This window comes from Aspergillus pseudonomiae (assembly GCF_009193645.1).
Source record: "Aspergillus pseudonomiae strain CBS 119388 unplaced genomic scaffold BDV37scaffold_94, whole genome shotgun sequence".
NCBI classification, from domain to species: domain Eukaryota; kingdom Fungi; phylum Ascomycota; class Eurotiomycetes; order Eurotiales; family Aspergillaceae; genus Aspergillus; species Aspergillus pseudonomiae.
In genome coordinates this window covers 95,907-106,843 of record NW_022476086.1, presented here as the reverse complement: position 1 = coordinate 106,843, position 10,937 = coordinate 95,907, and the positions used below count along the sequence as shown (strand labels likewise).

General features: G+C 51.0%; 1 protein-coding gene across 1 annotated transcript; it reads right to left on the bottom strand.

The window, feature by feature from the left end:
* Positions 1-206: 206 nt before the first annotated feature.
* Positions 207-10,281, bottom strand: BDV37DRAFT_275192 (cytochrome P450-domain-containing protein; the record flags this gene model as incomplete). The annotated part of the gene is made up of 7 exons (XM_032085354.1): positions 207-651; positions 725-1,531; positions 1,638-1,952; positions 3,018-4,576; positions 4,631-5,464; positions 6,403-6,595; positions 7,400-10,281. The coding sequence occupies 7 exons, from the start codon at positions 10,279-10,281 to the stop codon at positions 207-209; spliced, it is 7,035 nt and encodes a 2,344-aa protein (XP_031936883.1).
* Positions 10,282-10,937: the final 656 nt, after the last annotated feature.

Genomic DNA, 10,937 nt, shown 5'->3' with positions numbered 1-10,937 from the left:
AAAAAAAAAAAAAAAAAAAAAAAAAAAAAAAAGGCCAGAAGGCCATTCATCATATATACATATGAACCTCAGTCATCAAGAACAGATTCAAAAGTAGAAATTCATTGACCATCGCACAATTTCAAATCATACAGCATATTTACATCCAATTTTACTAGTCCACCCAAAGTTTCACCCGAAGCTTTCTTTGTCACCCCTCCCGGAGCCTAAGCAGCAACACGTCTCCTCTTCATTCCAACCATGAGTCCCAGAGGCTTGCGGAGGAATCCCTCCCTCGTCTCCATGGGTCCATCCTGCTGAATTTCGAAGTCAAACAACCGGAAGACAGTTCCACAGATGACGAGCAGCTCCATCTCCGCGACGTTCCGGCCGACACAGGCGCGGGGACCAGTGCTGAAGGGGATGAAAGCGGCCTTCTGGCGGGCAGTCAGACGCTTGGGGTCCCAGCGCTCGGGGACGAACTGCTCGGCATCGGGACCCCAGATTTCCTTGGAGCGGTGGATGGTGTAGCTGGGCACGGAGACGACATCGCCAGGGTAGAAGGTATGGCCTGAGATTGTGACCGGGGGGTTACCGGCAGGAATTTCACGGGGAAGGCCCATGGCGGAAGTGCTGTGGATACGCATTGTTTCCCAGATGACCCATTGGAGACTTTTTTCTTAGTTAGCTTTTGGCCAGGACAAGTAGTGTAAGGGGGGAGCGGGAGCGAAGGAGAATGACATACTAGGGGATATCCTTAACCATTGCGTGAACGGGCACATCCACATCCTTGGGAATCGACTCGTCGAGCACCTTGTGCAGCTTCTCAATAACCCCAGGAGTGCGCAGACACCAGTACAAAATAGCACAGGAGGTGTTACTCGTAGTATCAGAACCGGCAATCAGCTGCGTGAGCGCCTCGGCTGTAAGTTCCTCGCGGCCAAGCTTGTTTCCATTGGAATCCTTGCCCTCCATAAGACGAGCCAGCAAGTCCACACGAGTGTTGTTCGCCATAACCTCCGGACGAAGACGCTCATTCACCCGCGCGACCGCAATACCAGCCAGATTCTGCACAGCCTCGAGTCCATCCTTGAAGAAGCGGTCGGGGATAAACTTCGCCCAGGGAATGAGACTGGGGCAGGCACCCAGGGTAGCAGAGACTTCACCACGGCGGTTGAGGACTTCGACGGCCTGCACATAGCTGGGCTTGTCGTTCGGGTTCAAGCGCATTTCAGCGATGTCCTGGCCCTTCTCGAGCATACCGAAGGGGGCACCAAAGGCGAGGTCACCAATGATGTCGAAGGCGAGGTAGTTGAACCAGTTCAGGGCGTCCAGGGTCGCGTAGCCGGTCTTGGGGTTAGCTTGGGTATCGGCGAGGCGGTTCCACTGTTTCACGAAGAGCTCGGCATTTCCATGGATGTATTGTTCGAACTGGCCGATGGATTTCATGGAGAAGGTGTGGCTCACGGTCTTGCGCTTACGGGTGTGTTCAGCGCGGTCGCGGGTGTTGAAGAGACCGCGGCGGATAGAGACGAAGGCATCGTAGAAGTCACTGTATTGTTATCAGTTTTTTTTGCAATGTTGTTTTGTTGGCGGAATTTGCATCCGCAGAGGATGTTGATTGTCTAGGGGAATAGTGAAGAAAGGAAGAGACATACGCCTTAAGGAATCCATTTCCGTGTCCGTAAACAGCCTGAATAGCCTCGTCGTCGGCAATGGAGATATGCCTGGGTGCAATGCGCACGAGTTTGCCATGTTTCTTATGGGCGTTGTCGACAGTGATGAAGCGGTGCCCCTGGCGGGCTTGCAACATCAGCCACAGGTTGGAGAATGCGGCGAAGCCGGGCGAGGGTATATCGCGTAAGCGCCATAGCTGCAGGTAGGGCAGGATATAGTACACGAAGACGGCGGCGGTGAGCACATACGCTGCGCCGGTTGGCGTCAGGAGCTCGGCAATCATGGCGGGTATTGTCCTTGTTGTACTCCTCCAGCAAGACGGTATAATGTAGGACAATTAAGAAGCTAAACCAGGGAGGTGCGTTAGCATTGGCGAAAGGATTCAGAATTTAACCATAACGGGATGATCGTGGAGAATCAGTTGGTAACCGTTGCCACTAACCTTGTTTCGGTAAGAGATGAGTGAATGATTGCCGTCAAGAATCAATCAACTCCACGCCTGAGAAATTGTTGAAAGGTGAAGAATGCTGTCAACAGAGAATCGAAAGAGAAACAAAGATCTCAGGAAAAAAAATAAAAATAAAATAAAATAAAATAATAAGAATCACTCTAATGGTCGAAGAATCATATCATGTCTCTCTATCATCCTCATCAGGACTATGGCTGATGGTCAATATTTATGGGTCTAGCGGCAACGAGGCTTCCCCGAGGCTATCCAACCGACGGAAGTCAAATTCGGGAAGTCTGGGGTTGACTTGCGGTTCTTAAGCAGCCGATGTTGGCCTCCGATCCCCCGCTTCTGCTCTCGGTTAACGTGCCCCTGCCAGTCACGAGTCATGATTGACCGCTCATGCTTGCCCACGGTTCTGTTGGTCGCCTTCAAGTCCATCACTGGTGAAGCACATTCGATTAGCTTTGAGCCAAGCTAATGTGGTCATCCTTCTTACCTTTCCCGCCTCTCCCATTGGTGGTGGCCGGTACACCACCAGTAATAATTCGACTACACATTTGGTGGCGTCGCGGTGGACAACAGATGTACTCGTAATTAGTATGTACGTTCGCTACGTTGTTAGGTCGCCAAGGTGCAAAGGACTCCCAATTATATTCTATTTTATTTCAGCAAGGTATGGAGGTACTATATGCAAATATGTCATGTCGGGATGCATATGATACGTCACGTTGTATCGATGATGTGCAGACACGAAGAGCCATAATGCAGGTCTCCCTCTACGGCTGGTGAAAATGTAGCTGGTCCTAGCATAGGTCGTATGCTCCACAATATACTGCCGGTGTATGAATATGTACAAGTCTTCTTCGCCAAAAATCTTTCACTCTACCACTGGTCCCCTTCCACCCGATACAATCCACTCTTCCTCTTCTCCGCCTCCCATCGCTCAACCCATGCCTTCATTCGCTCCCGACTTTTCCGGCTGCCAACGTTTACCGTAGGGATCACCCGTCCGATCCGGAGCGCACAACAGAACATCGTCAGTTCCCGAAACGAGCTGTGTTCGCTGTACGGCACTCCAAAGCACGCGCTTTCACGCGTACTTCCGCGCTGGGGCACCAGGTCGCGTGCGGTGAAAGGCGTCTTCCAATGAGCAGAATGTAGCACCGTTGAGACGGGCGGGTTGTCCAACATCCTCTCTGTGGGTGGACGGTATGTCCATCCTGTCGGGCGGAATCCTACCACGCGAGTGAAGTGCGGCTTCATCGAATCCAGGTAGTCGGCCAGCGTTTCAGCGCGGATCTCGAACAGCGTCTGCATATGCACCTGGGCCTCCACAGGGTCATCCGTTAACAACGAAGAAAGCTCGGCATCCTCCAGGCAAGCACACACTCGTTGCTTGCCCGCAGTGGCATAAATCTTGCTCTTCAAGGCTCGGGCAATGGCTAGACATACGCGCTCTTTGCCGATACTATACGTGCCGATGACGACCAACAATCGGCCTTGCGGGCGAGACGATCTCTCCTGTATCTTTCCCGATCCCGTCACAGAGTTGAAAAATTTACTCATGATACTCCCGCCTCCTTTATTTGCCTTTTGTGACTGCCACGGCGCAGGGCCTTCGTCCTCGCCTTGGTCAAGGCTAACACAGAGCTCCGCGCAGGCTTCGATGACATCGATTTGACTAGGAAAGGAGTACTTGGGACTCAGATACGTAGTATCCAAGTAGCACACATCTATCCTTTGCTGCCGTTTCTGTCCCGTGACGGAGTCGACCACCTCGGGGCGAAGAAGGGCGTGTTGCACATGGGTCGGAGATGCTCGGAAATCGCCACAATGCAGAACCCGCTGAATCCTCTTGGACGGGCCAGACCCCATGGCCTTCTCAAAGAGAAAAATGGCGCTTCCGGGGCAATGATTGGCCTCGATCAAAGTAACTTGAACCCCAGTATTGGGGACCTCTGTAGTCTTCTCGAATTCTAAATCCACCACCCATCGCGGGTCTACCTTGAGCTGTTGGCGAACGAGATTGCCAGTAGCTTTGCTGCAGTAGATGGGTCCATGGCGCCAAGAGGCCGTGAGGCCTATGTAGTGGTCACTATGGTAGTGGCTCAAAAAGTAGGCATTGCATCCTTCGACTGCTCCATAACGAAAAGCATCCACACAGATCGAGAAGCCCGGAATAATCTTGTAGAATGGACAAGTTCGTTGATATGCCTGCTTGCCCCTAGACTTAACTTCCCTGGCCGCCGCGACTGTCCATGCTGTATCTTCCGCGTTACCTGCCATAAGCTTCGAGAAAGCGGATGCTGTCTTGGATGTGCCGGAGGAATATGGATCATTTTGTGGTGGTCTTGCAATGGAAGCGAGTTCCGCGCGCGTCAGCGCCATTGCCGCTGTGTCGGGCTTCAGTTTTGGCAAAACAGTGCTAGGTTTCCCATCAAGGCAATCATTGACATGCACCGACACGTCCTACTACTATTAGCATGTAACTTGTAAATAGTCCAAATCAAGAGAGCGCCTTACAACGTCACTCAAGCCTACCAACTCGATCTGGCATATTGGGCACACTGCTACAATACCGCCAGGATCCACATCGCACTCCTCTAGAGCTGGCAAATCGTTCGAGTCGTCGAAACCAAATATCGTCTCTTCGGGTTCTTCTTCGTCGTCGTCGTTTTCCTGGTCTAAGAGTCCTTCTTCCCCTCCGAAATCGTCCTCTTCTAGATCGTCAAAATTCGCAAGTTCATCATCTTCGATATGGCTCGTGGCTTCTCTTACCAATGAGGGTACGGCGACATCGGAAGTTTGATCATCATCGTTCCGGTCATTATCAACGCCCGTTACATCCTTCTTGGCTTCGGGCTTTGTCAAGACCGCTGGCTCGTCACCTAAATCTCCAAATGCCCCCATATCCTCCTCACTATCAGACTCATCGATAAACGGTCCGCTGACCTTTCGCGATTTTGCGGGTGCAGGCGTTGTCGAAGAGACTTCATCCTTCACCTGATCGGTCCGAGGAGAGGATGACTCTGACTGGACCTTACGCTTCTTAACCGCAGACCCATTCTCGTTATATCTCTCCTCCTCCTTTGGAGCCACGAGGTCTCCATCATCTTCACCCCAGATGTCATCAGGTGTCCGGGACCGGGACCGCGGAGGCGTACTAGGATCTATTGAGGCCGGCTTCTTTCCATTCCGATCATCTAAGAACAACCCGCCACCGCCGTTACTCTTAGAGCTATCTTCCCGCCGGAGAGATGAACTGCCCTGTCCGTTACCCGTCGGTCGGTCTGCTTTCGTTGCAAATTGCGTAATCCGAGACTGTCGAGATGTGGCTTGCGGCGGGCCGTCCGCCTTCTGAAAAAAGTTCAGGAGACTGCTGTTCCGTTTCACAGAGCCTTGTTGCTTGGACCTGAAGGGCTGTTTAGATGGCGTCGAGCCTTTCTTTGAAAATGATCCAGCCATGTCGAATACTTTGTGTGAATCAGGTTGTGGTCGATATTGGCGGCCGTAGGTGTATTCAGATGAGGGGCAAATTGTTGGTCGCTGGATGGGATCCGGTTCATCAATCTGATTTCAATGCGTTATATGTCTTATATGTTCATACTGTACTGAGTCCCCCGTTTTTCGTACAATTCTCGAAATGAATGTCGACGACAGAAACCAACGTAAGGACAAGAACGTGGCGCGGCGCGGCAATCATTTTCGCGTCGCGAGATCACGTGTCCATATTACCCGATAGGATTACTCTTGCCTCATATTCGACCTAGTTTCACCGGGTACGGTTGAATTATATTTGAATTTGTAAAGCACCGGCAAGTAGCCTATGCCACATGCGTGTAGACATAGCTTAAGCTGCTGTTTGCAGGGAAGGTACCAGCTCTAATCGACAGGAATAGGATCTTCGAATCCTCAGCGCCCTTCCAAGCTTCCTTTGACATCTCATAGACCAAAAAAAATATTCAATTTCTGCCACCACCTAGACCGGTATTCATATCCTAGGCTTTCTCCGTGGCGATCATCACATAGATTATTTTGTTCCGGGGGCACGCAGCGACATCGCATCGTAAGGGGATTAAACTAGCATGATCGGATTCTCTTCTCTCTTTGTACTTCGGGTTACTTCGATCACCGAGCTTTTCCGGCTTGGTTGGCTGCCTCTGTAGTAGAATAAATATTAGCATTGATTTTAGAATAGTGCGGACAAGCGGAGTGGGAGCGCAAATCGCAAGCTTACCTCGTCTTGTGGCATCCTCCAGCAAACCGACATCTACTTCCGATCGGGGCAGGACAACGTAGCGAACCACACTACCACGGATGAACATGTTCTTCACGGACGAGAGGTGAGGGTACTTGTCCAGGTCCAGGACGTCGACATCGTCGAGCTTGATGTTGAGGTATTGGTCGACGGATTTCAGTGTTCCGCGGATACGAATGTCGTTTTTGAGCTCAATAATCACGGTTTGGTTTGTGAGGGTCTTGAAGAAACTGTACTGTGTTAGAGAAGCTTCGTTCTTTTGCTTGACCTGTCAGTCGTGGGCCGGCATACCTGAAGAAGAGCATGGTTGCGGCGGGAGGGTAATTGAGCGCGGGGTTGTGGTGTTTGCAAGCCTTATCGCATGGCCTCGTGGGATATATTTGTGGATAAAAGGTACAATTGCCCTGCACTTCCCAGCGAGCAATTCAAGGTATAATGGAGAGACCGTAAAGGTGGGGGAATATAATACCGTTGAAGTGATGTTGTCAGTCGCAATCTAATCTGCTCCGGTCGGGTGTCACGTGATATGGACTGTTGTCGTTCGTGTTCAGCGAGCTGGCTTTAGTGACTACATGACACTCTAGCAATGACCAAACAATGTTATCCAGAGCGTTCCCGATGGGAGGCTGTCAACGAACGAATAAAATTCTACATAGGTGTCTGATTCCAGGTAACAAGTGTAGTGGCTTTCTATCGTTCCACATGTGTTGTTGGGATACTATAGTTCTGCTATGGGCTCTCCTCCTGTCTCATGCATGCATTTGCCCAACGCGCCTGGACAAAATCATCTTGTTCAAATCCCTTCGCATAAAATGGGCACCAATCAATCTCGTATATTACATTAATGCTCGCCGCCAGGGCGGTATATGGGTATCATAGCTAACTTGTATCATTCACATACATGAACCAAACGAAGGACAGGACCAAATAGAGATAAAAACAAGGGGTGAAAGAGTGAGTGAACCCTTTACCTATCATGGTTCTATTGGGGTCCATGTTGCTTCATCTGTCTTGGTTTCATCGCCCAACCAGACAAGCATGTCCAACCAGCTCCGTTCTTGCGACCCTCGTCGAAAACGCTTCCGATTCCTTCTAGCAACCTCCCCTGCTCTCGACCCATCTCGATTTGCAACTTGAGAAGCCATTGTTCCCAAATCCACCCACCAAACAGGCCAGTGACACTTGCAGCGTCAGCTGTGCTGCCGACCGGGCCCTGAACCGCTTCACATTCGCTGATGTGGCTCTTGACTCTAGGCTCGGGTGTCTCCCTGGGAACAGGGGAGACTGCCGGCTCGTTTCCCATTGGTAAGAACATCCAAGCTCGTTTGACCCCTACAAAACCACCTTTCTGCAGACGCCCGAGGAAGCTCTTCGTAGGGGTTGGGTCGTAGCCTCGCGTCTTGAGGTTGTATGCGAACTCAACGGACGTGGCAGATGCGTAAGGCCCTCCGCGCGATATCTGTGCATCCATCACGAAGAATTCTAGGTATCCACCTGGCTTGAGGCAGCGACGGCATTCTTGAAGGCAAAGTTCATATTCGTCTTGCTGGTCACCGGAGCTACGTTCGCTCTTCAATAGGGCTGGCAGTGAACGGGTAGAGATCACGTCAAACTTATTATTAGAGAATGGCAGTTGCCACAGATTTTGCACGGAAATTTGACGGTGGTTCGCGGGCCCTTTGATGCCACGGTTAAATGCCTGGTGCTCGGTGAAGACGGTGTAAACCTTGACGTTAGGGTAGTCATGTGCAATCTGCCATGCCCACTCACACGAAGCATGACCCCCGAGATCCAGAACTCTAATGCGACGTGAACCAGATCTTTGAGAGTCTGTTGAGACTGCCTTCGACTTAGCAAGTCGTTTGAAAGCAGGACTAGCAATCAGACGACCACCATTGAGGTATCGAAGGGCCTCCATGGCCCACATAGGCTCACTAATCTGGGTAAGCACTAACTGCTCCTTCTCCAGCATGGAAAACTGCGCTTTTTCCTCCAAGATGGAACCCACGACTGAATCGCGGGGTGCTTGGGAGAATGGACCTCTGTAAGGAGGCCGTCCGGGACGAACTAATTCGTAATTGCCCAATAAACAATTTGTATGTGTATTGGGCAGACCCAGTCGAATAGATTGCACGGCGTCGAAGCGCATGGTTCGGTGCATGAAAGTGTCTGTGTTTCTAGCACGTCGCCGAATAGACTGGAACCCCCTCCAATAGATTGAGTCCTTGCTTGCCAGCGCAGAAGGCTGGGAGCTGGGAGCTTCTGGAACTGTCTCGTCAAATCGTACGGACTTTTGGGACACGACTTGTGCTACGGCTTGTGTCACACTCTCCGCGATTGCGATACAGTCTTCTCTTTCGCTTACTGGGGTATTGGCGGGATTCGTTTCACACAGGGCAGCAAGATACGAAGCCTGCGCTGCGAGCCAAACGCTAGTTCGGTCTAGGCTTGCCATTGCCTTCTTTTGCAATTCATCTTCATAGTTCTCATCTCGCTCCTCCGGATTGTACATGCCTGGTCTTGCAATCTCATGCACACCATCGACGTCGTCACTAACTGGACTTTCTGCATGTTCTAAATGTGGCGCTGGGTCCTCAGAAGGGATCCTGATCGCAGTCGGGGGTCCTCTTGGATCGTAAACAGCTGTTAGCTGTTCATCAATTGACCTCTCAGGACATTCAATGATCTGCTCAACGATTTCCCCTTCGGTCCTGGTGAATGGTAGATCGTAAAACCTCTCAGCTATCGCAGATGAAGGAATGTTGTTTAACTTGGGAATCGACCAAGTGTGACGAGCTCTTGGACCAAGGGAGGCAAAGAAGCCACCAGGGGAGGGTATACTGAGTCTACTGAAGCTATATCCAGAGAGGTCTGAAGCGGGAGTCGCATCGTCAGCACTGCGTGGTCGCTCTGGTGTTTCGATCTGCCACATCTCTTCATTGCTTTCAGAAGTCTCTGACCAAGGATCCGGGGTCACATCCAGGGGAATGTGTCTCAACATTGCCAACGCATCTTCAGGGAGAAACACGCCTGTGTCAGAGGGAGTATCTTCGCGCACAGGGTCAGCGACGGGTGGCGATCTCGCTTGGCCAGGAATTCGAGGGAAGTTTCCGAGAAACTGTCGCCAATCCTCTTCGGTATTCTCTATCGCGATTTCAATACTTTGTAGATCTGAGCTTGTCTCTGGATTTTGAAGGTCGGCATCTTCTTCATCTTCGAGGTCCGGCCGGACAAGGATTTCATGCGGATTCCAGTCGTTGTCAGGAAGTGACTGGACATCTGGAGTAGCTGGAGCACTAATATTGGAGACTTGATCCGATGACACACTGCCGTCCAGCGACGGAGGAGCATGCACGGCCGGCACGGAATGGCCAAGAAATGATAAAGCTGCCGGGGAGACTGGGATCTTAGGGGGCGGCGTTGGGGGAATTGGTGAGCTTTTCGGGGCACCCTGAAGAGACGGCCATATTGTTGACGAGGGAATCGTAAGACTGGGATAGCGATTACGACTCGTCGGCGAAATCGAATTTCTTGTCGTTGGGGTCAGCAGACTTGTTGGGCGAGTACTCGAGATCGAAGTGCACTCATCACTCATCTCTGACTCCTCGTCGGTTGCATCATACAGATCATCAAATGTTTGCATTTGATTTTGCCATTCGGTATCTGAGCAAGAGGAGGTAGTTCCAGCAGATAAGGGAGACAGCAGACGGTTTAGTCTAGACGCCAGCGCCAGACCACTGGTCTTCAATTTTAACTGTGGCTGAGAAGCATTCTTGTTTGGGCGAGCCTCTCGGTAACGCGGTGTTTCCGAGTATTCCCCCTCACGAGAATCCTCAATTATGGTATTAAGCCTCGTCCCTCGGGCCTGCCGAGGAGGCGGACATCTGGCTGTTGCAGAGCGCAATAACTCAGTCATGTTGCCGTATGCGTTGCTGTTTTCTTTTTCTTCGAGAAAGAATAAGGAATTACAACATAAGCCGATGTTGTCCAAAACGAAACGTTCTAAGGGTATATTATTTCAACTGCGTTCGACGCCGATCAACGGGTCTACCAGCGCAAGCAAAGGATACAACGAAGGACGGCCTAGCTCACAGAGCTGAAGGCACAAATGTTCAAAGCCAACAAAAAGGAAAAAGAAAATTAAGGTAAAATGACCACAACGAAGTAGGTGAAGATCACGATCGATCCGTGGCGCATGGCTCTGATAAATACACCCAGGTCTGAGGGAGAAGAGGGGAAGATCTGGAGACGTCGTCCACACCAACCATCATCCGTGCAGAAACTACTGCACTATTGCGCACGACAAGCCAGGGATCCTTGGAAATAAACCTTTCAGAAAGGCTACCATTGGTTGCTGTAAAGACGGCGCTTCGCTCCTGAAGGACTTCCAGCACTCTGAGAGGTACAACAGAAGTGACATCCAGCACGCTGGACAGATATCACACCAATAGGTGGGGGGCGCGTGCAGAGAACGGCTCTCGACGAATGATGCTTTGTGACTGGAAGTTAAGGTGAGTGTGATTGGTGAACAACAAGCGCCGGGCGGTCTATCTTTAGAAATCCTGTCGAGGG